This window comes from Aspergillus pseudoviridinutans (assembly GCF_018340605.1).
Source record: "Aspergillus pseudoviridinutans IFM 55266 DNA, scaffold_2, whole genome shotgun sequence".
Classification (NCBI taxonomy): Eukaryota; Fungi; Ascomycota; class Eurotiomycetes; order Eurotiales; family Aspergillaceae; genus Aspergillus; species Aspergillus pseudoviridinutans.
Genome location: NW_025091282.1, coordinates 2,979,774 through 3,005,917, shown reverse-complemented (window position 1 = coordinate 3,005,917; position 26,144 = coordinate 2,979,774). Strand labels below are relative to the sequence as shown.

At 51.8% G+C, this 26,144-nt stretch overlaps 8 protein-coding genes across 8 annotated transcripts; 4 read left to right on the top strand and 4 right to left on the bottom strand.

Moving 5' to 3' along the window:
• Window positions 1-578: 578 nt before the first annotated feature.
• Window positions 579-2,949, top strand: Asppvi_003110 (neutral/alkaline ceramidase; the record flags this gene model as incomplete). Its single annotated transcript, XM_043299082.1, has 2 exons — window positions 579-787; window positions 864-2,949. The coding sequence occupies 2 exons, from the start codon at window positions 579-581 to the stop codon at window positions 2,947-2,949; spliced, it is 2,295 nt and encodes a 764-aa protein (XP_043155017.1).
• Window positions 2,950-5,932: 2,983 nt separating this feature from the next.
• Window positions 5,933-9,894, bottom strand: Asppvi_003109 (uncharacterized protein; the record flags this gene model as incomplete). The annotated part of the gene is made up of 5 exons (XM_043299081.1): window positions 5,933-6,256; window positions 6,315-7,739; window positions 9,055-9,142; window positions 9,204-9,781; window positions 9,844-9,894. The coding sequence occupies 5 exons, from the start codon at window positions 9,892-9,894 to the stop codon at window positions 5,933-5,935; spliced, it is 2,466 nt and encodes an 821-aa protein (XP_043155016.1).
• A 1,204-nt stretch (window positions 9,895-11,098) lies between these two features.
• On the top strand, window positions 11,099-12,099 carry Asppvi_003108 (HNH endonuclease; the record flags this gene model as incomplete). The annotated part of the gene is made up of 3 exons (XM_043299080.1): window positions 11,099-11,129; window positions 11,180-11,472; window positions 11,533-12,099. The coding sequence occupies 3 exons, from the start codon at window positions 11,099-11,101 to the stop codon at window positions 12,097-12,099; spliced, it is 891 nt and encodes a 296-aa protein (XP_043155015.1).
• Window positions 12,100-12,379: 280 nt separating this feature from the next.
• Window positions 12,380-15,682, bottom strand: Asppvi_003107 (translation initiation factor 2; the record flags this gene model as incomplete). The annotated part of the gene is made up of 4 exons (XM_043299079.1): window positions 12,380-12,531; window positions 12,593-15,380; window positions 15,436-15,503; window positions 15,565-15,682. The coding sequence occupies 4 exons, from the start codon at window positions 15,680-15,682 to the stop codon at window positions 12,380-12,382; spliced, it is 3,126 nt and encodes a 1,041-aa protein (XP_043155014.1).
• Window positions 15,683-15,862: 180 nt separating this feature from the next.
• Window positions 15,863-16,997, top strand: Asppvi_003106 (putative mitochondrial carrier protein (Ymc1); the record flags this gene model as incomplete). Its single annotated transcript, XM_043299078.1, has 4 exons — window positions 15,863-15,968; window positions 16,099-16,235; window positions 16,288-16,916; window positions 16,967-16,997. 4 exons carry the CDS (start codon window positions 15,863-15,865, stop codon window positions 16,995-16,997), a joined length of 903 nt encoding a protein of 300 aa, XP_043155013.1.
• Window positions 16,998-17,216: 219 nt separating this feature from the next.
• Window positions 17,217-19,944, bottom strand: Asppvi_003105 (putative C6 transcription factor; the record flags this gene model as incomplete). Its single annotated transcript, XM_043299077.1, has 13 exons — window positions 17,217-17,745; window positions 17,796-17,919; window positions 17,977-17,996; window positions 18,050-18,149; window positions 18,203-18,218; window positions 18,271-18,394; window positions 18,448-18,775; window positions 18,831-18,937; window positions 19,084-19,533; window positions 19,589-19,648; window positions 19,709-19,740; window positions 19,792-19,821; window positions 19,885-19,944. 13 exons carry the CDS (start codon window positions 19,942-19,944, stop codon window positions 17,217-17,219), a joined length of 1,980 nt encoding a protein of 659 aa, XP_043155012.1.
• A 392-nt stretch (window positions 19,945-20,336) lies between these two features.
• On the bottom strand, window positions 20,337-22,577 carry Asppvi_003104 (putative MFS transporter; the record flags this gene model as incomplete). Its single annotated transcript, XM_043299076.1, has 12 exons — window positions 20,337-20,553; window positions 20,608-20,643; window positions 20,694-20,758; window positions 20,814-20,911; window positions 20,961-20,982; window positions 21,030-21,297; window positions 21,350-21,463; window positions 21,525-21,596; window positions 21,656-21,708; window positions 21,765-21,827; window positions 21,899-21,996; window positions 22,055-22,577. 12 exons carry the CDS (start codon window positions 22,575-22,577, stop codon window positions 20,337-20,339), a joined length of 1,629 nt encoding a protein of 542 aa, XP_043155011.1.
• Window positions 22,578-23,440: 863 nt separating this feature from the next.
• Window positions 23,441-26,109, top strand: Asppvi_003103 (putative alpha-glucosidase; the record flags this gene model as incomplete). Its single annotated transcript, XM_043299075.1, has 3 exons — window positions 23,441-25,036; window positions 25,095-25,125; window positions 25,187-26,109. The coding sequence occupies 3 exons, from the start codon at window positions 23,441-23,443 to the stop codon at window positions 26,107-26,109; spliced, it is 2,550 nt and encodes an 849-aa protein (XP_043155010.1).
• Window positions 26,110-26,144: the final 35 nt, after the last annotated feature.

The following is a 26,144-nucleotide window of genomic DNA, read 5'->3' as shown; positions in this document are numbered from 1 at the left end:
CCACACCCCGGACAAGCCTAGAAGCCTAGAAACTAAGGATGCATACGGAAGTACTGATAGCCTGAAATGGAAGTATCTCCGTGTGACGAACATCGTGACAAACCTCCGCAGGGCCCCATATGATTTTCCATCAACCATAAATGACCCACTATAAACACTCATCACGATACCCTTGCATCACCACCAATAAATGCCGTGTATTCTGCAGATCTCACGGTATTATTTTGATGAAGCGGGGAATGAACGACCAGGAACCCAATCAAGTATGGCGGCGATGGATGGCAGCATGACGACGGCCACAAGCGATGCTACCCTCTGCTGCATTCCTGTTGATCTGCAGGTCATGCGCTGCCTTGCTGTATGAGGGTCATTTCCTGTTCCTATGTGGACCTCGCTTGAACACTGTCAGCCTGGCCCTTCGGAGAATAACAATGCGATTCGATCGATAAGAAGACCGCGACTTCCGCGGGGAAAAGCAAGGAAAAGCAACAAGCAGAAAAACTACTTTTCCTGATGTCATCACCATCACAACCCGCATAACCTGAGCTTGGACTGTCCGCACAGTTTCGTTCGCAACCATGGCGAACTTCAGATTTGGAGTGGCCGTGGCCGGGACGGTAGTGACGGCTCTTGTAATGTTGCAGCTGCTCTCTATTGTGCAGACCTACAATCCACCGCCCAGCTTCAGCTTCGTTGGCAAGGGATCCAGATGGGAACACAGGGCGGCAGACAGTGTCTCCGATGACAGTGTTTTTCTGCTGGGGGCTGGAAAGGCAGACATCACTGGGTACTGATAATTCTATTTTGCTCCATGCTATAATTCTTCGTTGTGGATGGACATCCCGCTGACTCTACGGTGATAGCCCGGTGGTGGAGGTAGCCCTCAGCGGATATGCTATGCTGGATCAGATTGGCACAGGTCTGCGACAGAGAATTTATTCCCGCTCCTTCATTTTCGCAAATCCAAATCAACCGGACGATACATTTATTTACATCGTCATCGACGCGGTGACGGGTGACACTGCCGTACGAAATGGAGTCCTCCAGGCGCTCGCGAATCTGGGTGGTGATTACGCGCGCTACGGCGAGCGCAATGTCGCGTTGACTGGGACGCACTCTCATTCAGGGCCTGGCGCCTGGAACAACTATCTACTTCCGCAGATCCCTAGCAAGGGGTTCGATAAGCAGAGCTATCAGGCTATCGTTGACGGCGTGGTCCTCTCTATCAAACGCGCTCATGACAGCTTGGCCCCCGGTCGCTTGAGCTTCGGCTCCATCGATATCCAGAATGCAAACATCAACCGAAGTCCTTATTCATATGACGCCAATCCGGAGGACGAGAAAGCACGCTACTCGGCCAACGTAGATAAAACGATGACGCTCTTGCGATTCGACAGGGAGTCGGACAACAAGACCACTGCCATCCTGACCTTCTTCCCGGTGCACGGCACCTCTCTTTACAACAACAACACACTCACTACAGGTGATAACAAAGGCGTCGCCGCCTGGCTCTTTGAGCGGAGCGTTCAGGGCGATGCGAATTTCGCCGACGACTTCGTAGCCGGATTCTCCCAATCCAACGTTGGCGATACGAGCCCGAATGTGCTGGGCGCATGGTGTGAGGATGGATCTGGGCAGATGTGCCGCTACAGCGACAGCACCTGTGGTGGCAAGACCGAGGACTGCCATGGTCGTGGGCCCTTCTTCCGTGAAAAGGACAATGGTGCGAAGAGCTGTTTCGAGATCGGACGGCTTCAATACGCCGCGGCCAAGCAGTTGTATAGCCAGATGGATGCGAGTAATACTCGGGTCACTGGAAGCTCTAATGTTCGCTCCTTTCACGCTTACCGCGATCTTGCTGGCTACACATTCCAGTCGCCGTTCAATTCTAGTACGCTGACGACATGCTCGGCAGCACTGGGCTTCTCTTTCGCCGCCGGTACGACTGACGGGCCTGGCTTGTTTGATTTCACACAGAATAGCTCTGGACCTGCAGAGTCCAACCCGCTGTGGTATGTCGCTCGAGCGTTTGTTCATCAGCCATCGGCAGAACAACAGGCGTGCCAGGCGCCCAAGGATATCCTCCTGGACGTGGGAGCCAACACGGAGCCGTATGCGTGGGAGCCGAACATTGTGGACATCCAGGTCCTCCGTGTAGGTCAGCTGTTCCTCATCATCTCTACGAGTGAGGCTACGACCATGTCTGGACGACGTTGGAAAGATGCAATTGCAAAGTCAGCCAAAGACGTTCTCTCAGTTGATAGTCCGTTGGTCGTGTTGGGGGCTCCTTCAAACAGCTACGCTCATTACGTCACGACAGAGGAAGAGTATAGTAGGCAACGCTACGAGGGTGCCTCCACCCTCTACGGGCCGCACACGCTCGCCGCGTACATCAATCTGACCCTTAGCTACCTCCCTTATCTAGGCGATTCGCCTAACCCTGCTAGTTTACCGGAGATGCCCACAGGATTGCAGCCACCCATCAACACCAACAAATCACTGAGCTTCATCGCGGGTGTCGTATACGACAATGCTCCAATTGGAAAATCATTTGGCGACGTGGTCGCCTCGGCGGCCAAGACCACGTACAAGCCTGGTGAGACCGTCAACACGACATTCGTCGGAGCCAATCCGCGAAACAACCTGCGTCAGGAATCTACTTTCGCAGCCGTCGAGCGGCAGAATCCGGCCTCAGGCACGTGGGAAGTCGTGCGTACTGACAATGACTGGAACCTGCTCTATCATTGGACACGGACCAATACTATCCTCGGATACAGTGAGGTGACCCTCGAATGGCAGATTGAGGATGACTACTACAATGTGGGCAACCCAAAGCCGCTCCAGGCTGGAACGTATCGCTTCCACTATTATGGCGATGCAAAGAATGTCCAGGGCAAGATCACCTCTTTTGAGGGCATTGGCGGGCCATTCACAGTGACTTTGGGCTGATCATGTTTTATGATGTGTGTGAAGGATGAATCATTAGCTTTATCATTAGGTATGAGTTATGAATATGAGACTACGATAGTCAACAAGTCGGGAGGTTATTAATAGGCCAGACTCGCAATCGTCTCTCCAATAAGTATCAAAGGCCTTTCATCTTCTACAAATCTAGACTTCAAGGCAAGGATTGCTACCTGTAAAGGTGGCAACGCATAGATCCTAAAGAAACTACTTTCTCAATATTTCAATGGACAGATCAAAGATCTTTAAATAATCTCGTCTATTTAAAGAGATCCAGCTGAGTCACCATTGCCAATGGTGCGCTGCAGCCTCTCAGGGTCGGCGGTTGGTGCAACGCCTCAAAGCGCTTCTTTGTCGCGCGCCATCCAACCTCGTCTCGACTACCAACCATCTCTCTTTGACATCGAGCTTTGAGACAATCAACAAGATCCACAATAATGCATCTAGCCGTGTATTCTTCAGGCCTGGATCGCCTGTCCCTAGTCATGCCAGACGCTAGCTTTCTGCAGCCTAACATAAGGGCTCCTGTCGTGAAAGCCTCTATGCTCTTATAATCTCCATTGTCTGCCAGAAGAGATTGTTCCTTGGCTAGTCTATCATTCTGCTGATTGTCTGTCGCTTTCTTTATTCTCTTTCTTTTTGTCTCCTCTGTCCACCATAATGCTCAATTAGTACAAGTCGACGTCTCGAACGAAACGTCCATCCACTCTTTCGGTCTTCTCATTATTTATCAAGCATACCTTCTTTAGTCAACAGCAGCTGTCATCTGTATTTTCCAATTCTCACTCCTTAATACCGTCAAAATGCAGTTAATCCACCTCAACATCGCGGTCGCTTTTCTCGCCATAACGTGCTCGGCTGGCCCGATCGCCCAGTTTACCCCCAAGGTTCGAGATCTGGAGCAAAAGAGCCAGAGTCCTGGACCTACAGTATATCCCAGCCCGTCGGCAGTTGGTGTGCATGTACCAGCGGCTTCAGATGAAGCGAATGGTGGTTTGGATGTTGTTCCCATCACGCCTTCCGTGACACTGGATGGTACTCAGCCGGCGGTGACACAGGCTTCGTATACATCTACTGAGATTTCTGGATCCTCGATGCTTCCTGAACTGCATTCGGGGACAGTTACACCATTGGCATCTGCAGAGGTTACTTTGCCTTCGTCTACAGTGGCCAGTTCTCATGCAACAGTGGATAGTGGTACGTATAGCTCTWCTGAGGTACCCGGATCGTCCACACTTGCAGGGGAAACGCATTCGTCTGYGRKMRCTWCYTYGTCTKTGKKWKCTRCKTWKCCTTCGTCTACAGCSGACAGTTCTCATGCAACAGTGGATAGCGGTACATCTAGCTCTTCTGAGGTACCCGGATCGTCCACACTTGCAGGGGAAACGCATTCGTCTGCGATCACTTCCTCGTCTGTGGGAGCTACTTTGCCTTCGTCTACAGCCGACAGTTCTCATGCAACAGTGGATAGCGGTACATCTAGCTCTTCTGAGGTACCCGGATCGTCCACACTTGCAGGGGAAACGCATTCGTCTGCGATCGCTCCCTCGTCCGCAGAAGCTAGTTTACCTTCATCGGAGACATCTGATGTTGTGATTCCGACCACCTCTTACTCTCAGTCAGCATCTCACTCACTGTCAACTCCGAGTGTGTCGAAGTCTACAACCTCCACCTCGATCCCTGTTATCAAGCACAGCCAGACGGCAGAATCTTCACCTGAGCTTTCCACAGTTACGCCCATTTCAATCGCTATCATTTCACCAAGCTCAGCCCCGGCAAGCACACCCACCACGACATCCAGCCTGACCGTTGGTGTCGTTGGACCCTTGCCTGGTGTCGGGGGAGCCAGCTCATCTCCTTCAAGTACGCTCTTACCAACGGCTCTGTCAGAAACTGCGTCAACACCAACGGTGACCGAGACCACGACGTCTAGCGGGACTGCTAGCGTGGTAGGACCGCGACCCGAGACAGATACAACCACCTCTTCTTCCTCTTCAACAGCATCTGCATCCTCTCTACCAGACACTACACCCACAGAGGCAGCAGGGCAGATCCATAGCACCTCCAGTGCACACTCCACACCCACCACCACACAAAGCACAAGTACAGCCGAAAGTTCAAGCACACCTTCAACCTTCAACTCTGCAACACCAGCCCCATCTCCATTCATCGGAGAAATCACAAGCAGTCAGCTCCAGATCGCTAGTACTACCGCCAGCGCCGACAGTTACGCCACATCCGTCCTCACACCGGTAATTGTCCTGGTTACACCGGGCGCAGAATCGACCCCCACGACAACAACAACAACGCAGCCAGACCCAGTCGCAAACGCAAACGCAAACGCAGATCCAACAAGCACCCCTGCATCCGGCGCAAGAACTAGCCCTACCGAAGGAGACGAGATGACCACAATCCACGCGACAGCAACCATAACCAAGAGCGTGGTCGTGTTTGCTTCCAGCGCTCCTACGGCTGAAGCGCCAGCTTCAGCTGCTAGTGCTGCGGAGACGGAGCAGGGATTGGGCTCGAAGACCACACTTACGGTCGCGCCAACGGTTACGGCTGCAGCTACTGCCCCGTTCAGAGATCCGGGGGATGCCCAGTTGTCCATTGTGCCTGTTACGCCGGGGGTGATGACTGTGACCACCACCAAGACCGAGACCGAGACCGTGACTAAAACGGAGAGAGAGACTGTAACTCAGACAGTGACAGAGAAGGAGACTGTCACTTTGCGGGGAAATTAGCTAGTTAATTCTGTTGGCTTTGGCAATGTGCTAGATGTGTTAAGAACCTTGAGTTTAGAGGCAGATGCACTGTACACTGTACCATAAATTATAATTATAATCTCCTAGATGTAGTCACCGAATTTGGCCATTTCAATAATTCGTTTGTATCCCGTTATACACATTATATTCGCCCTGAACACCCGAACAACCCTAGTCTACATTAACCGATAAGGATGCGATAGTCAAAGGTCACTAAACGCGCTGAATTTCGCCTGGTAATCCTTCAGACTCGCCCACTGGCGCAGCTCCTCCTCGTCTCGGTCCCGGTCGCTCAAATAACTCATTCTACGTCCGTTTGAGTGGGGGCTTGTCCCGGCCGTTCCCGGTGTGGGCGCCGCGAGTCCCTCCAGTCGGATGAGGGTGTCGATGAAGGCGTGTAGATAGGATTCTGCCTCGGCAAGGGTGATGGGGTTGGGGCCTGGCGTGGAGGGTGTAAAGGTGGTCGTCTCGGCCCGTGAGTGGGGGAGGTTAAGCAAGGTTGACGCGACTTGGCGGACTTTACCGGTCTGACGGACGGTTAGGTAGCTTTCAACAAAGGGGGAAAAAGAAAGAGCAGATACATACAAAGCTGGCACCGTTGGGTTCCATATTGACCTCGTTGACCGACCGTAGCAAGACAAACAGATCTCGAACGACGAGACGGCGTTCTTCTGCCATGGCCATTCCAATGTAGTCGCTCTGAGCGGCATCGTCGATCCCCTTGTGCGCATTGCCCTCCACTTTAACTGGAGTTCCGGGTCCTCCCTCCTCGGAGGGTCGGTGATACATCTTCCAAGTGGCGTAGAGACTCCAGTACTTCTCGGCCAAGTAGGATCTGGTGGCCAGTTGGCTCACGTAGATATTGGCCTTCTGGATCTCGTACTGGATATGGCGACGCTCGCGCATCCAGAGGTCCTCAGCCGCATCCACGGGATTGTTCCGGTGAGGGTGGAGTGATAGCTCCGGTGGCACGTTGGCCAAAGCCGCTTTGGAATTCTGCAAACATTCGAATAGCAGAGACCGTTGCCGCTCCCAGTCAACGATTTGCCCGCTGCCGAACGCAACCTCCCAAGCGGACAGGGAGTTGTACGAGTTATAGACCCGGACGTTGGCGTTGAAACCCACCAGCTGCGAAACACGGTTGGCTGGCTGAGGTTCGACATGCGTTCTGAAAATAAACTCGTCGTCCACTTCAAGGGGTAATGGTGGGTAGCGGTCGGTCGGCGTCTCTGGCGGAAGATAGATCGGGGTGTCAGTGGAGCCTAACTGCTGTATTGATCGGTAGCCGGCTAGCGTCACATAGAACAGTCGCCGCGCGAGCTCCTGCTCGATCAGGTCCACTGGGCGCTCAGCTGGGCCACTGAGCCGATCATGTGATATGCCCGACGAAGAAGAGATCGGGCTTGTTGGCCCCAAGGACGACTGCACGGTCGACTGGCGGCAGAGATCGTACACATGCAACATCGTGCGGCACTCGGCAAGGTAGACCCGACATCGCCGGATGTTGTAGACATATGCCGAGCAGAGACCCAGGAAGTAGCTGATGGCAGCGTCATAGACTGTGGCGCTCCGATCGAGGTACCCGACACCTCGAGCTTGCACAGCAACATCATGACAGCGCTTGACCAAGGCAAGGGAGTGGGGAAAGGCCGCTTTCTCTGCCTCGGTCTTGAGATGAAGCTTTGGTCTCCTCGGGAAGGATGCCACCAGGCTCCCGATCATCGAGGCCAGGAGGGCCAGGAATGTCGGATTGGTGGTGTCCTCCCGTCGCTCAAAGGCGACGCGGAATGAGGGCTCATGAGGGATGGGGACCAATGGATGAATATACGTGAAGAAATCATCGACCAACAGCCACGCTGTGGGCAAAGGGCAGATGGATTCTACCGAAGATGGAATTGAAGTGGATGCGAGACTCTGGTTAACTGTGGATATTGGTGGAAGCGTCGGAGAAAAATCTGACGGACTGGGAGAGATTGCAGTAGTAGGAGCACTAGGTGAAGCTCCTAGTGTCTGTCTCTTCAGCGCCTCTGCATGACGATTCGGAGGGCCACGACGTCTGCTTGGCCTGTCATAGGTACAGGGGATGTCTAGGCTTGCACATGACCGACAGGGTGGTCCACTTGTATCACACTTTAGCCGATAAGATTAGCCTGGCGGTCCTAATTAAGATCAGATCTATAAAGATCTGATCTCGGCAAGAGAGGTACTTTCCTTGACCTTGCGTATACTACAAGCATCACATGCTTTTCGCAGTCTGGTTTTGTTGTCCATTGGCACATCCGAGTGATTTCCTTACCATTTCCATGCCTCAGGCCGGAATCATCGGGGATTCAGGCACTCAATCCTGATAAAAGCCGCTTATGAGGCCAACAGATCTCCGGAATCCTTTCTCCACAAGAGAGATGATGCTCCTAATGGATCAATGATCCGGGGAACCGACAATTGTCGAATGACAATGACGACGTTCAAGGTATGGCCTGGAGATCCCCCTATATCTAGTGCCCGCGGAACCCGAAAGACGAATACAAAGCTACCCCACCACGCGAGTCACTGTCGGACGAGGTTGAAAGATAGCACAGTGAGAACGAATAATCAAAGATGAAGACAAGAACCATCCACTCGTAGAAGCGATAGCATGGTTTTGCCTTCTAAAGTTCGAAGTTGGTTCAACAGAGCAGTCCGAGACTCGGGGAGGTGATGAAACAGCTACCCGAACGTGGCGGCGATATCGGTATTATTGTACACTGAGGCACTTCAGCAGTGCAAACAGACTAGATACTGACTGTTCTGGATCTCGGGTCAAGACTTGCCGAGTAATGCTTGCAAGTACTTGTAAAGGAGCGAAGACATTCAAAGTCTACCTATCAAACGTCGAGCCGCTGGTCTGGAGACTTCGTGAATGTTACCGTTTCACCTCAGTGCATGTCACGTGAGGCGTATCTCCTTTCGTGTGGTCAAGTCCAAATAAACTTTCAATTAGACTACTGAGAAAACAAGACGACATCGTCAGGCCTGAACCTCCGAAGAAAGCTGGGGACGAGGATTTGAAACCTCGGATTCATATCAAAAATTTATGATTCGACCAGACTTCGCCAGAACAAAGAACTATCACAGTCACAGGACCGTCCATGGATGTCCGATTTAAGAAGGAACTCCTCATTAATGCAGTCACTAACGGCATATCGTGTTTTAAACTCGGCTAAACCAGTGGTATAAGGCCAAACAGGCGAGGGGTTTAGATTATATTGTCATCATCATGATACTCGTTAGTCATGCCGTCATGTCGTCCTCGTAAAGCATCACGTCTGTTCTCAATGTCTCTTACCCAGAGGGCAGACCCAGCCGCAGTTGACATGAGGAAGAACATCGAGAAGGCAGGAATCAGCTGTAGAAGCAGAGCAACTGTTCCGAATCTGTGTCCACAAATCAGAAATGATTGGCCGAATAGATCAATGCGCAAGACGAGGTACATACGTAGTGTATTGAAGCTGCCGATGACGGATCCTTTCCTTCCTTTGTTTCTTCGACAGATCTAGCATTTGGAAATACCGCCAATGATGAAATGGCCCCGCGCGATAACCGGTCAACAACAAGAACATTGGCGTGCCTGCGACGGGGATGAAGTTCAAGGGCAGCAAGACTATAAACTCGATGATCTGCCGCAGAGAAAATGGCGAATACACCGCGCTGTGGGTCGGTTTACCCAGCCGCTTGACAACGTCGTCGCCCTGGGGATACAGGACCCTACAAGCGGTGACGAGCTCGCCATGGCCCTCGTTGACAAGAACAGCATCAAAGATGTCCACCAACGTCTCGTCGACAAAAAATGCCTCAAACAGTAGCGCTACGATGGCCGCTCCTTCTCCAAGAACGAGAAATGCACCATTGACCCAAGCACCGGCGCCTTGGAAGATCGCGAGAAAGGCAACTTGTGGCAGATATGTGAAAAGAAAGAGGATGAAGTAGATAAATGTAGAAAGCAGGACGATAGGTATCAAACGCGCCCGAAACAGCGGCCAAAGAAATCGGTGCGACGCAAAGTAGTAAATCCCCTGTGACATTCATGAAGCGGTCAGCGAATATACAGGCAACGAGATTAATAGGATAAACGTACACGCAAAGGATATAACCAAGCAGCTTTGCTAGGATCCCACAGCCTGTTCATTTCAGTTCTAGCCAAGGCAAAGCTACAGTAACACCCTAGTATGTCAATCTCGTTGTGATCATAGTTGAAAGAGGGATGTGATGATCTTCAGGCGGCCTCGTTCAAACATGCCAAGAGAGCCGTCCTTATCGATAAGCAGTAGTATCAACACTATAAAACCAGAAATTTCTTCCCGCGACTCAATCTTTTTTCTTCTTTTCTCTTTCATACTAAACTGATCATCCTCCTTATTCACTCTGATATCCACATTTCTCAATGGATCCTGGAGGGGAAATAGGAGGTCAGATGAACGATTGCTGACTTACCCCAAATTCTTCTTACTTTTGTGGAGCGTTTGGAAATATTGACAGCGTACATCACTTTTCGGTATTGCTGGACTGGCCTCTGGAGCCATACGAAATGGAGTGGACCAAAGGACAAATTCGCCTGCACATTGCTGCATAAGTAGAGCAGGTTCATGATATCTCGCTGTAGATCCTATAATGGCTGCTGACAAAGTCTACGACTTGGTCAATGTTGCTCACTACGGCCGTTGGCTCTAATTTCCAGCTCTGCTCTGTCTCTCCAACTGCAGTTCTCGAGGTCTACAAAGACCGTTCCTACGCTCAGAGCTCCTGTGACATCAAAAGCATTTCCGTTGACCAAACATACGCCTTTCCATGCATTAGACTTTCAACCCTGTCCGCCAAGAGATAGTAGACCGCCAGTGAGGGCTTGAATTGCCCAATTGTCATCGAATAGAGATAATATCCGGGATACGTCTGCGTGAAATTGCAATGTCTTTTGAGCGCAAAATCGTGTTGGAAATCTTAGAATGGGTGCCGGCGACCACCTTCATATTCGGGACCGCTGCCATTTCTCGGGTAGCTCGATGTAAATACCGGCTATACTCGAGAGAGCTACCCATGCTGCTTAGTCTCCAGGTATATTCAAGTGCTCTTCAGCTTTTCGCAATTCTCTGTGCTCTGGTTTCGTGGAATATAGCTCCAGCTAGTTGCCGATGGTGTTCGGGGAAGACATTGCCATAGATATCGAGAGCTATCACAATTTCTATAGCATTGTTCCAGGAAAATTCAGGGATCATATAAGTCAGTCTACAGTACACGAATCGAATGATAGTCAGAGATCAGCAGCAGAGATGTACCTGCTTAAAGCTCCTTTAAGATGACCGCCTCAAACATCATAGGCAACACCACCAGCGATGATGTCAATTCTCGATAAGCAGGGCGGTGATGGTTCGTGTTTCCACCACCTTCAAATCCGGACAGCCATCGCGCACTGCCAGAACTACGACACATCTACGCCCGTCGACTCAGCATCAGTCTGTGCGACTCGATGACCTCGCGTGGAACCAGCGAGGGGAGCAACTATGAGGTCTTTCGGGAATGTCTCTCCAGCGCAATCGTGCAAAGATCCGATAATGGCAGACCCAACCGGACATCGAAGCGAAAGGCGCAGAAATCCAAACGCGGCACTAGGAAACTCGCTACTGATGCAGCTGATACCGATACCACGGATTCCGGTTCCTCGTCTCTACCATCTCGGGTGAATCCAGAAGAGCTGGCCGAGTTCATCGATGTACGAACCCCGCCTTACAGGATCACGAGGGTATAGAGGCATACTGAACAGAGACTACAGTTCCTCGCATCAGAAACCTTCCCCTCACTACCAACAGACCTTCAAACCCTCTCCTACTCAACCATCCAGCACGACCCCGTCCTCGCAGACAAATACACCCCCTCCCCGCTCCCCCGCTCCCTCCTCGAGTCTATAACAGCTACCGTCCCCGTCGCCGTCTCCGACTCCCTCTCCGTCTACGGCCTCGTCCCCGACCCGTCCGACGTCCCGGACTTTTTCGCCCCAGTGCTGAGCGAGTATGTGGCCAGCGTGACCGCCGCGCCGCCGGTATGGGCGACGACGCGCACCGACGCCTGCGAGATCTGCGAGCGCGACTGGATCCCCCTCTCGTACCACCATCTGATTCCACGCGGCGTGCATGCAAAGGTGCTCAAGAAGGGGTGGCATGAGGAGTGGATGCTGAATAGTGTGGCGTGGCTGTGTCGGGCGTGCCATAGTTTCGTGCATCGGATGGCGAGTAACGAGGAGCTGGCGAGGGAGTACTATACCATCGAGAGGATAATGGAGAGGGAGGACGTACAGGATTGGGCGAAGTGGGTGGGAAGGGTGAGGTGGAAGGCGAGATGAATGCGATGCGTCTAGCTGGAGTTTGGGATCATGCAATGCTTCCTTGAAATTAGATTCTAGAGACGTAGTCTGGTCATGAATAGTCTATGTAGATAATGATATCCTATTGTACATGAGATGCAAATCTCCAGGCATATGCGACTTTTCCCAAACCTGTGTATATCTATCATGTCAATTTGCACAAGAGAAGAGAAGGAATTCAACCAGGTAAGAATACAGTGACCTGCCAGAGGAGGTTACAGAAGAGCAGGTCGTCTCGGTAATTGAGATAGAGAAGAGCTTAGAGGTATCTCTTCTCATAGATCTCTTCGTAGCACTGGATGTGATCACCCACAGCAAAGTCGGTCCAGCCTTCGAAGCCGATACCACATTCCGTGTCTTTGCGCATTTCTGTCACGTCCTTCTTGACGTTCTTCAGCGACGCAATCGTGCCTATACATTCAGTCAGTTATCGATGCCTTAAGTGTGAAGTCCCCAAAAGAATAAAGCATACCGTCATAGATCGTGTCCTGTCCCCTCAACACTCGAACCTTCCTGGCCCGGTGGATCACACCATTACGGACTTTGCATCCCGCAATAGCAACCTTCTCTCTTCCCTTCAAGGTGATCTCGAAGATCTGACCAACTTCTGCTTCACCCGTGACACGCTGTGTGACCGATGGCGCCAGGTGCTCACTGAGCGTCGCCTTGACTTCATCCATGAGCTTGTAGATGATATTGTGATTCATGATTCTGACCCCCCGCAGTTCCGCCATCCGGGACATGGCAGGGTCGATCGGCATATTGAAAGAGATGATGTTGCCGCTTGCTGTGGCTGCATGCTCAATGTCAAACTCACTGATGGGCCCTACTTCGGAGCGAAGCACATTGGCATAGACTTCGTTGTTGCCAATGGCCGTCACAGAATTGAGCACCGCCTCGGCAGAACCGCCAACATCGGCCTTGATGATGAAATGCACCGGTTTGGGTCCGGATGCATCCTGGTCAGCAAGAGCTTCCGCTCCCTCGTCCTCCTCTTGCCGTCGCTTTTCTTGCTGTTCTCGACGTGCTTCGTTGATGGCCGATGTGTCCTCACTCAATCTTTGAGTTTCCGACTTCTCCTGGCGATACTCCACGACGTCCTTGGCATGCTGCTCGTCCTCCGCCTGGAGAATCTCGGTACCGGCAGTGGGCTGCTCCCTCCAACCATCAATTTCCACCGGCATGCCGGGAGAAGCTTCGGAGACGGCGACACCTGCTTCATTGCGAAGCGTGCGAACACGAGCCCACGTTGTACCAGCGACGATGATATCTCCCGGTCGCAGGGTACCACGTCTGATGAGAGCCGTCGCAACACGTCCGTAGCTCTTCGTTGTAGCTTCAATCACCCAGCCTTCCACCGCACCAGCTTTGTCGGCTCGATGGTCAAGAACCTCCGAGAGGGCGACGATAGCCTCCTCGAGTTCCAACATGCCCTGGCCGGTTTTTCCGCTCACACCGATAGCCTGGACATCGCCCCCGTAGTCTTCCACATGGACACCATGTACAGAGAGGTCTTGCTTGACCTTCTCTGGGTTGATACCTTCTTTGTCGATTTTGCTGACAGCGACAATGATGGGAACGTTGGATTCGGTGGCGTGCTTGATGGCCTCAATAGTCTGTGGTTTGACACTGTCGTCCGCAGCAACCACCAGCACGACAATGTCAGTTACGTTGGCACCGCGACGACGCATATCCAAGAACGCTGCGTGGCCAGGTGTGTCCAAGAAGGTGATAGTCTTGCCCGAAGGCATAGCTACGGAGAATGCACCGATGTGCTGTGTAATACCCCCGTGCTCCGATGCGGCCACAGACGACTTTCGGAGCCAGTCCAGAATGGTGGTCTTGCCGTGATCGACGTGACCCATAATCGTCACTACCGGTGGCCTAGGCGGCAATGCGGATTTGTCTTCTGGCTCGGGAGCAGCAACCAGGTCCTGATCATCAGCCTCGAATATAGGTTCGAAGTTGTACTCGCTCGCGATCAAGCCTGCGGTTTCAGCGTCAAGAATGTGGCTGTACGAGACATCTTCAAATCCCATTTCTTCCATTCTCCGAATGAATTGAGCCGGCCGCACACCAATGACATCAGCGAGGTTGCTGACGCTGATGAATTCCGGAAGGTAGAGAGGACTGGGAGCCGCCGCCTCGAGCTCCTTCTGCCGGGCCTTCTCTTTCTTCTGGCGCTTACGTTCCTGGCGGCGACGGCGGCGGTCGTCTTCTGGGTCAAATTCTTCGTCGTCAATATCTCCTCGTTCCTTGCGACCTTCCCACCGCTTGGGCTTTTGCCCGCTCTGAGCCTCTGCTTCATATGTTTGTTGAAGTTTCTCCAGGGCTGACTGGTCCCATGTCCATGGGTCTGCCTCCGGTTTGGATGATTTGCGAACTGCTCCAGAAGCTTGGCGGTCGGCACCGCGGGTTCCTGAAACCTCATCCCTAGCATTCAACTGTCGCTGTTCTGCAATGGACTGCCTCTTTGATTCAGTCGATGCAGGTGGAAGTTCGGTCTTACGTCCTGTCTGCACAAGGTAGCCGTCAAGCGCGACGTCTTTCAAACCTCCGCCCTTTGTGCTTGATTCCCGTAGACGGCGTCCAGAGTTTTGGGTTTCATATTCCGACCGCAACGAGTGGGCCAGCTTCCGAATCTTTATGGCGTTCTGCTCTTGTTTTTTCGGACGAGGCGGCTCCCGGGCTGGCTTGTCCACTTTCGGCTTTGGGGTATTACAGCGTGGACAGGTGCTGCTCCTCCCGAAACAATGGTACTCGCATTGTGGGCAATACCAATCCTTCCCTATAAGCTTTTTCTTTGGTCTGCCCGAAGTCACATCGACTTTTTTCTCTGGTTGGCGCTCCCGTAACGAAGCGGAGGATCGCCTCGTTCCGGCAGCATCGAGCACTCGTAACAAATCGTCCGTCTTTTCTTGTAGCGCAGGCCTCTGCAGTCTTTTTTTCTCCACCTCCTTCTCCTTCGCGGTGGCTTCCTCCCTTGCTACTAATGAATCGCGAAGCGCTAGTTCAGCCGGACTCAATGTGGCCGGTTTGAGCGCCTGCTTAGCTCCCCAGCGACCACCAATTTTCGAACCTCCCCATGCTGGACGGGATACCGACCCATCTTCGTTAGGATTCGCTGGCTCGGATGACGATTCAAGGATCGCTAGGGACGAACGAAAGCTCCGTCGGGGAACATAGGCTGGTATCGGAGCAGAAGCAGATTTCCTGGACCTGGCTGGGCACGACCATTCGGGCCCGTGACGGCGAGAGAGCTGTGATGTTTCTAGATGAGAATCAAAATCGAGGACTGCAGTTGAGTTCACTTACCTCCACGACTAGCCTCCTATGCATAATTCGATGGAAGAGATCACACCCTCTCTCTCTCTCCAGCACTGCTATGATAGTCGGAGCGTTTTCCTCGGGGGTCAAATTTCCAGACGATACACGATTACATACCCGGTAAATGAAATACGCGTTTCCAGACGGGGTTTCCCGCGCACGAGGTCACGTGCGTCGGCGCATCCGCCGAATCGGAGACAAGAATTACATGGCTGCAGTGGAGAGATCCCACCATTCCGCCCCGATAAGAGGTGCTAGGATCTTTTATATCCCTTAAGAGAGAGATTCCTCTGGTCCTCCGGGAAAGTGAGTCAAATCCTCTTACTTCGCGCCGAACCATCTTGTGGGAGATAAACCCGCGCCAATTGCCGCAGAGTCTTATCGCAGATCAACTCGGGTCAATTGTTACGCCAAGATGGAGTCGGAGGCCTTTGAGGACATGCAAAAGGGCGGAGGAGCTCTGCGCACCCTCAAGGATTTGGCTGCTGGTGCTGCGGGCGGCGTTGCGCAGGTGCTTCTTGGTATGTAGATATCGATCCTTGATTCTAGTCAACTGTATGCGCTTGCGATACTAACGGCTTGTAGGACAGCCTTTTGGTGGGTGAACCAGAGACTCACAGATAGAGTCAAACCTTGGTTAACACTTATCAGATATTGTCAAGGTGCGGTTACAGACGACGTCAGAGTACAAAAGCGCTCTTGACTGTGCCACGAGAATCTTCAAGAACGAGGGTCCCTTGGCTTTCTACAAGGGGACTTTGACCCCACTCGTTGGTATCGGTGCCTGTGTAAGATTCAACTCCTTGACATTTGCTGGCAAGAAGAACTCATGTCCTGCAGGTCAGCGTACAATTCGGTGCGTTCCATGAAGCCAGAAGACGGCTGGAGGAGCTCAACAAGAAGAAGTATGCCGATCCCACCCTCTCCTACGGCCAGTACTACCTGGCCGGAAGTTTCGCGGGTCTCACCAACTCCGCCCTCTCGGGACCCATTGAGCACGTCCGTATCCGCCTGCAGACGCAGCCTCACGGCGAGGGCCGCTTGTACAGCGGACCCCTCGACTGCATCCGGAAACTCGTTGCTCAGGGAGGCGTGCTGCGCGGTCTCTACAGGGGCCAGAACGTCACGTATTTCAGAGAAGCCCAGGCCTACGGTACCTGGTTTCTGACCTTCGAGTACCTGATGAACCAGGACGCCAAGCGCAACAACATCAAGCGCGAGGAGATCTCCAGCATCAAAGTCGCGACCTACGGCGGTCTTGCCGGTGAGGTCCTGTGGCTGAGCAGCTACCCCTTCGACGTGGTCAAGAGTAAGATGCAGTGCGACGGCTTCGGTGCGCAGCAGCAATTCAAGAGCATGACCGATTGTTTCAAGAAGACTTTTGCCGCGGAGGGCTTTGGCGGCTTCTGGAAGGGCCTGGGGCCGACTCTGCTGAGAGCTATGCCCGTGTCTGCGGGTACCTTTGCTGTGTACGTTCCGCTTACGTTGTCGATATGACTTTTGTGCTGACTTGTTATAGTGTCGAGCTCACCATGAGAGCATTGGGCTAGACATGCCTGTCTAGTCGTGTTTTGTCATTGTTTCTTTCAGTTAGATATCCAGATCTCGTTCATTTCAACATGAGATTGAAGGAAAAGTTTCATGAGGCAGATAGAGGATGTTCATACTTTATTCATATTGGGCCTTTGTTTATATGTACATGGTCGAACGATAATGAGACTCAGAACGATCCCCCCCCCCAAGTGCTTACCCTCTTCCAGAGTTATCAACTAGATCGCCAATGAAAAATCTCCAAAGAAGTCCTGCCACGCGGTAGGGAAGTAGAAAAGATTCAGTCCAGGAAAATCCCACTCCGTGACAAACTGCTCGGGCACAAACGACTGCAGATCCGCCTGCGCATCGAACAGCTCCCAGAACGGAACCATGGCCGCCTGGTCAACGTCCATCCCGCTCTCCTGCACGGCCCTCCCGTATTTCTCAACGCTGAGCTTGAGAATCTGCAGGTAGATCTTACTACTACCGTTCGTGTTACCTTGGGCGTCCACGCTCTTGGTCAGTTCGCTGAGCAGTCGATTCCCGTGCTCGAGGAGCTCCTGGTGTTCTTCTTTCCGTTCCGGCAGGAGACGCGAGAGCTTGAGGAGGAGAAGGAAGCAGAAGGCACACTTGGCCCAGACAAAGTCCATAGCGTATTTCAGTTTCGCCAGATAGAAGTCCGGCTCGCTGCTGATCAGGCGCAGGTGCTTGCGGGCGCTTGCCTTGGCCATGACTAGGATATTTCGCTCGGAGGGAGACATTGCCCTGTCGGATGTTAGCTGACGAGCGTGGGAATGCAGCTCGGAAAAACGCACGCAACATTCTCTACGCCCATTGATCGCAGCGCCTTGCAGTAAAGCATCATCTCGGCCCAACATTTCTGTACGCGCAGTGCGAGCAGGAGGAACGGCTTTTCCGCTTCGGCGGGGATCGAGTCTTCTGTAGACGGTAAGCCATTAGCATGCTAGGTAGCTCGGTAACCTTCAATGAGCTTACCGATAATGCGCAACCAGTCACTGATACCAGTCAGTATATCACGCCATAGGATTGAGAGGAGAGGGATACGAACTCGAACCAGAGATCAAGTTCAACCTTGACCTCTTGCACGAACCCAGCAATGTCTGAGCGAATAAGAGTCTCTTTGCCGCTCAAGGTATCGTTGATAGTAGCTGCTGGAGATCAGCTGAATCGTTCAGAACACAGGTCACATTTGTGGGACTACCTCTAATGGCGTTTAGCTGTAACGATGGTCAGTTTCTTCACAGTGAAGTGGCCTTTCTGTTGACCTACCTCAACTTGAGAGAACAGACGCAAATCCAGAACAGTCGATGAAGGGTGTTTCAGCAATGTTCGACACCGACGTGCGTTCCCAAGCAATCGGATGCCCGGCGGTTTGCCGCCATCTACACGAAAACTAGACGATGATTGTCAAATCCATCCATCCAGTATCGACCAAGAGCGGCTTACATATGCTCCAAGACCAGTAGTCCGAACCAGGTTCTGGACTTTCGCAATAAACTGCGTTCCTCCTCTGTAGATCCAGAAGTTCCATGTAACTCCTCAACTTCTTTCATCGACATACGCTGGGTCAGCTCCTCGAAAGCTTCGTCCAGGTCCAGATCTAAGGCCATTCGAGTAGCGAAGGATAAGATCAACGAGCGCTCCGTAGAATAGCAGGCGACAACGAGCAATGCTTGGACAGACTCCAGGCAATTCAACCTCTTGTTTTGAATGATGACATTAATCCACTTCTTGAGTTCCGCGTGCAGTATATCGGATATCTGAGGACCGAACCCTAACATATGTTAGCAGAGCGCCTTCGGCAGGCATAGTGCAAGATTGGCAATTACTGGGTTCGATGCGGCTTCCTATCGTGCAGATAGCGTTGAGTAGGATGCTGCTTCGCGAGCGCACCGAATCGAAGGTATCGTAGTCAGGGTCGAATACCGGGATATACCTGTCCTGTTTATAGCAACGTACGTATTAGCAAGCCGGAATGAAGATACAGAAGTAGTGTAACACATACGCAACCTTGGAAGAATCTGTACCATCTTTGGTTAGCAAACGATGGGTCAAAGTACGAACTTTGGCAAGGGATCTCACGTGTTGAAACAAGAAATGGCATGGTCTGGCGTCATCAAGCCCTTTGAGATAAAATCCGCGACCGGCTCGTCGCGGATCTCGAAGCCAGACCGTTTCCTCTTTGTCACACTGCCTGCTTCTGTGATGATAGTTTGCATGCGAGAATGGGTAGAAACTTCTCCAGGGCTGGCAGCCAGCCCATGTACCCCTGATTGGTCGCCAGCCTGGGCCTCTGCATAATTGGCCTCTGGAAGTTGAGGCACAATGGTGGACCCAAGCATCATCTGAGAAGCAGGGGACATATGGCACTCTGGGCCTTGTCCATTAGGAGGCAGATTCCCTCTATGAGGCGCCTGGCCCTCAGTGACGAGAACTCGGGCGTCCGGATTTGAACATGTCTGCAGAAGATCACGTAGAGCATCCACTTGCTCTCTGAGATGACGAACCTCAGCTTCGACATTTTCGAGTCTCCTGCGGAGGCGTCAGTCATACAGGGAGTAAGCGTAAAACAGGTGCGAGTACATACTCCGTCGCAGGGTCCTTTGGAATGTGGAAAAAGACACATCGCTTTTTCAGTTTGTTGCACCTGTAGACAATCAGCACCATCGATCTCCCTAGCATGGATATGAATGGTGGCGAATGGTACCTGGTGCAAGGCCTCTTCCCATCACATTTGACCTGGGTACATTAGCGACGAGCCACAGAATACCATAGACGAAGAGAACATACCTTTGATGTTCGACAAGCGCTACAGGCTCTCTAGATCACGTTGTCAGCTATATTGTCGCATGTGCTCAGACAGATGGGGAGAGGGAAACATACCGGAATCCGCTTCTTACCCGGTGGAGCCGACACGACACGGGATGATGCATCTGAATCCATCGCAGGATGAATACATATCACATATCCAGTAAAATACACTGGCAGCTACTCGTTGACTGCGGGAGAATCTGGGGAAATCAAGGTTCCAGCGGAACAGTGTTGAGAAAATAGACTCAGTGGGGTGACACCCTCATCGGGATTAAGCCGGCTCGGCATTGTGTATAGCATAAATCTACGCTGGAATAGAACAGTGAGACAGGTCGTGTTTATACGGCTGAGAAGAATGGCAGTGGATATATGCTTCGAATTTAAGAAATATAATACAGATTTAAGTCTGAATGATTTCCTTCATGATCAAATTAGAGGCTTATCATCAACTGAGTGAGTTATCAATCCAACCTAATCAATAATACAAGTAGCAGATATCCAACAACAAAAACATGGATAATAAATTAGAATACATAGACAAAGTCCTCATTTTGCCAGTCCGTAAGGTCCTTGAACGCATTGTCTTGGGTGACAGTCTGCTGGATAGGCACCCCCTCCTTGTCTACTGGTACAGCACCAACAGAGTACATCGAGTGATCGATGATAATCGCACTCTTGCCCATTGAAACTCGCTTCTGGGAGTGCTTCTTGTTGAGAACCCAGAGATACACCAGGTTTATACTTAATGTGAGGGTTAGAGCTTGAGTGCCGCGAAGGGAAAGGGTAACAACTTACAGGCAAAGAAGAACCAGAACGCAGAACATGGCGAGGCTGTTTTTCGTTAGTGTGCAGGAACGAGTCGGGTGTGTCTCATTGCTTACTTTGAGAGCAGACCACGTCTGTAAAGCGGCGCTTCGGCGGTTGTGTAGAGAGTGGGACCAATGATCTGAAAAACATTAGCATGGGACTCTCTATTGTCATTCTGCTGTAGGCACACTTACGTTGCCAACGCATTGTCCGACAATCAACAGACCAGTCGTCACTTTCTTCTTCGTTTCGCCGGCGGTGTTCGCAGCAGACCAGGAATAGACCATAGGTGCTAAATATCGGTCAGCTACAGTAAAAAGCATACCTCTTAGGAAACATACTGATGCCCGGGTAGACGGAAAGCTGGCTGTTGTTAGCAACACTCCTCAAAAAGGGTATTCATGACGTACAATGTAATATCCGGCAAGCAAAATACCGCGATGTTCTGCATCGTGTTTAATTTGCAGTAGCATTACGCAGCCAGCAATTGCAGGTAGACACAAGAGCATGACCACAGGCCCCTTCATCTTGATGAAGGTTGCCAGCCACGCTCCACCCAAAGTGGCCACAAGTTGTACTGCACCGAACGGAATGTTGAAAAGAATGGTCTTGAACTGATCGAATCCAAAGGACTTGATAATAAGGGGACCGAAGGTGGAGATGCCGCCGCTAGGGATCCTGCTTCGGTGTGAGCCACAGTGTTGGTACAACGAGTATCTGGTCCTCTTACGAGATCGAAAACATCAGAGCAAACCAAATCCATGACTTCAGGTCCAAGCAGGCCTCTTTCACATGATCCCATTTCCAGTTGTGAGTCTCGATTCCTTGCTGGTTCATGCGAAGTCTAAATCATCGTTAGGACCAATGTGCCATAATGCTTGCCCCGAAATCTTCTGGTAGAATACCTTTCAATAGCGATCAGTTTGTCTTCCTCATTAAGAAATTTAGCACGTATGGGCGAGTCCGGCATATACAGCCTGAACAAGGCGCGTTAGCAACTTCCAACATTAGAAGTGATTGATCAGCATCAACTCACAGAACCACGGCGGAAAACACGACGGTAATGAGACCGAAAAATAAGAAGATAATCTATTTGATAGTCAGTCAAACGTTCGTGAACGCTGAAGAGACGTAGTATCGCTCACCTGGTAGGGTTCAAAGGTCGACGAGCCGATATGTCCAAGGCCCCACGTTATTAGACTGCCGAACTATTTGGCAAAGGTGTTTGTTAACACAGCTCTGGAAGAATGACTGAACCCTTTTCAAATGCTAAACTTACCATAAACACCACTCCATTCATGGCGTACCATGAGCCCAGTCGAACAGGCTGCTCGAGCCGACGATACCACATCTGCGTAACGGCGATAAAAGCCGGGGCTTTGCTCTCACAGTCAGTAATCAGTGATGGATGCTGACACGATATGAAAACACTCACCAATTCCGGCCTCAAACAGACCAAGGAACATCCGACAGACCAGCAAGCCTGGGAAGGTGTTCGCCGCCGTCATGCATGTCAACGAGACACCCCACAGAAGAGTGGTGCAGGCTAAGAATTTCCCAAGGGGAACCTTCACCAAGATATAGGCGATCACGGGCTGAGCAACAAGCTGTGCGACATAGACGACCGATCCTAACCAAGAGTATTGATTGCCATGAAGATGGGCTTTCTCGATCAAACCGAAAACTGATGCATACGAGAGGGTCGACTTGTCGAGCTGTTGCAGGAAATAGATGCCCAAGAGTATAGGCAATAGCCTCAAGTCGATCCGTCGCAAAACTCGAGCGTTATTCTCTGCAGTAAGGACGGTCGAGTGGCCCACTTGCTCAATGAGCTGAAGGGCGACATCTTTCTTTGTCTCACTATGAAGCGTATGATCTTGAGAAGGGGCAGGATGAACTGTCTCGATCAGTTCCTCATCTCTGCCCTTACCGACTGCCGGCTGTGCTGCGAGGGACATGGCTCCTTGTGCTTCTCTGGGCTTGATTGAAAGTTGCAGCTGGGTGAAGGATTCTTCAAGTGCCTGAAGGGCCAAAAGACAAGCTGAGAAGGAGAAAAGAGAGGGGCGTGACTCTGATAGTATGGGTCGCCGAAGTCACTGCGGGATATGCGAGCATACAAACTCGATTCCGTGACGACCTGTCATGTTGATCAAGGAGACCTTTTTATCCACCGAGGACTGAGTGTGTTCGAGAGTGAAGTATGGGGAACCCCATGGGGAGGTCACCCCGGACGACGCGACCCAAAACCCGATGGCAAATGGCAGCGGAAAATCATTATTAGCTGGGTCTGCAAAGTCAATTGCGAGACCAAGGCCATCTAGCCTTGGTAGCTTATGGGAAATATGAAGCTAAAACCTCAGATTGCATGGCATGACTCTTAGCGACGGGCAACCTCCGACGGCTCGTCCAATCAATCGAACGGGATCGGAAGTCTACGAAGCGGGGCGAAGGTTCGTGTTAGTCTGGGGATATATGAGTTTCGGATTTCGGTGGGAAGCCCCGATGGCCATCTTCAACCTGAAGAGTCACCAGGTCAGACAAGTCGCGGAGAAGACGGCAATGGACCGACGAAGTTCTGCGGGGATGAAGAATGTCATCGGAGATGTAGGCCGAAGACCGATCATATACTCAGTGACACCACTCATAGGCTTATCCACCTTACCCTTTTTCGAATGAGGGGATAATGAGGGGAAGCATTGAAATAGATATGATGTCGTCGTACTTTAGACTTCTTCTCCTGTAAAGTATCCGCGAGAGTTGTCCTGACTTGCTTCTTTCGAATTAATTGACCTCGCGGCGCACCTAACGAACTATAGCAATCATGCCTCAAAAGGAATTATGCCCCAAAGGCTACCAAGAACAGCCTTCAGGAAATACTGCGGCGGGCCCCTCAGTGTATCTGCGCTCGGGAAACTCGAAAGATCGTTCCTTTGATTTCTCATTCGAACCAATTCGTCAAAACCTTTTCCGTGTGACATTTTCCTCGCAAGACCATCCTCTTCCTCCCTTTCCGAGCATTTCGAAGCCAAAGACAGACCTCAATGGCATTCATGTATCTGCCACCGGTGGCGGTTCATCCAAGACAATTGAGATCGGCGACGTGACGGCCACAGTGGACTGGAGCGAGACTCCAGTAGTCTCGTTGTCGTGGACCGGTGAAGAAAAGCCCCTCCACCGGGACCTGCCATTGCGCTCGTACGTGGCCGACGCAACCGGCATCGCGCACTATTCTGAGCACGACCGGAATGCGCTTCATGTTGGGCTGGGAGAGAAGAGGGCACCTATGGATCTCACCGGGCGGCACTTCCAGCTTTCGGCGACAGACAGTTTCGGGTACGATGTTTACAACACAGATCCGTTGTATAAGCACATCCCGCTGCTGATCAAGGTGACTCCCGCTGGTTGTGTGGCCATATTCTCAACAACACATGCCAGAGGGACGTGGTCAGTCGGTTCCGAAATCGATGGACTCTGGGGTCACTTCAAGGTGTACCGTCAAGACTATGGTGGCCTCGAGCAGTATCTGATCGTAGGAAAGACACTCAAAGATACTGTGAGGTCATATGCCGAGCTCCTTGGCTTCCCGCTCCTTGTACCTCGCTGGGCTTATGGCTACATCTCTGGAGGTTACAAGTACACCATGCTTGATGACCCACCTGCGCACCAAGGACTCATGGAGTTCGCGGACAAGCTCAAGGAGCACGGCATTCCATGCTCTGCCCACCAGATGAGCTCGGGCTACTCAATTGCAGAGACAGAACCCAAGGTCCGCAATGTCTTCACCTGGAACAAGTATCGGTTCCCCAACCCCGAAGAGTGGATTAAGAAGTACCACGCTCGGGGAATCAGACTCCTTACCAACATCAAGCCTTTTGTCCTTGCGTCGCATCCAGATTATCAGAAGCTTGTCGGTGCAGGAGCACTGTTCAAGAAGCCTGATACTCAGGAACCGGGCACTATGAGACTATGGAGCGCAGGGGGTGCGACCGGTGGTGATGGATGCCACATTGATTTTACCTCCTCGTTTGCTTTCCGATGGTGGTATGAAGGTGTCCAGAGCCTGAAGCGAGCCGGAATCGATGGTATGTGGAACGACAACAACGAATATACGCTTCCCGATGATGAATGGCAAATGGCTCTGGATGGATCAGTAGTCGCTGAGGAGGCAAAGAAACAGAGCGACAAATCCGTCGGGCTCTGGGGCCGCGCAATGCATACTGAACTCATGGGCAAGGCATCTCATGACGCCTTAGTCGACATGGAGCCCGAATACAGACCATTTGTTCTCACAAGAAGTGCCACTGCTGGCACTCTTCGGTATGCAGCCAGCTCATGGAGTGGAGACAATGTGACCAGTTGGGAGAGCATGAAAGGCGCAAACGCCTTGTCATTGAACGCCGGTATTTCACTGTTGCAGGTAAGACTTCGCCATAACAGACTGAGCTGGTCGTACATTGCATGCTGACTTCTGATAGTGCTGTGGCCATGATATTGGTGGTTTCGAAGGTATGCCTCCTCCCTTGAGAGCACTGATGAGAGACAAGAATCTGACTGTTTCCTCAACAAGGACCCCAACCCTCTCCCGAACTCCTCCTCCGATGGGTGCAACTAGGTATCCATTCGCCCCGGTTCGCCATCAACTGCTTCAAAACGTCGCCCGGAAACACCTCCGTGGGAGATGTCATTGAGCCCTGGATGTACCCCGAGATCACTCCGCTGGTCCGCGACACCATCAAGCGCCGTTATGAGATCCTCCCCTACATATACTCCCTTGGTCTGGAGAGCCACCTGACCGCTTCTCCACCTCAGCGCTGGATTGGATGGGGCTACGAGTCCGATCCCGAAGTCTGGACTAAGGCTCTCAAGTCTGGAGAAGAACAATTCTGGTTCGGTGAAACTATCCTCGTCGGAGGTGTGTACGAGCCCGGTGTAACCGTCGCGAAGATGTACCTTCCCCGTAAGGCGAATGATGAGTTCGACTTTGGGTATGTCAACATGAACGCGCCCTACACATATTACGCCTCCGGCCAGTGGGTCGAGATACCCTCTCAATGGAGAGAAAGCATCCCGCTTGTTGCGCGTATCGGTGGTGCCATTCCTGTTGGAAAGCCCGTTCAAACCAGAGTGCCTGGGGATGAGACTGAGGCTTCATTGGCTGTAGAGGAACTTGACGACTACAGAGGCGTCGAGATATTCCCTCCCAAGGGCAGCTCTCATGGTCGCGTCTTCGCCTCTACCTGGTTTGAGGATGACGGTATTTCCCTGCAGCCTAAGATATCAACGTACATCATCAGCTACAGCTCGACGGAGGAGAAGGTGACTGTTGGATTCAAACGCGACGAAGAGAGCGGCTTTGTTCCCGCTTGGAAGGATCTGGATATCATCTTGCACAACGGCGACGAGAGACACGTTGTGTCTGATGATGGCAGGCCTGTTGAATACAAGGGGAGAGACTCTCGAGGCCGCGTTGTTTTTACTTTGAAGAATTAGATGCTACAGCGTGATGAGTCACAATGTATCTGAAT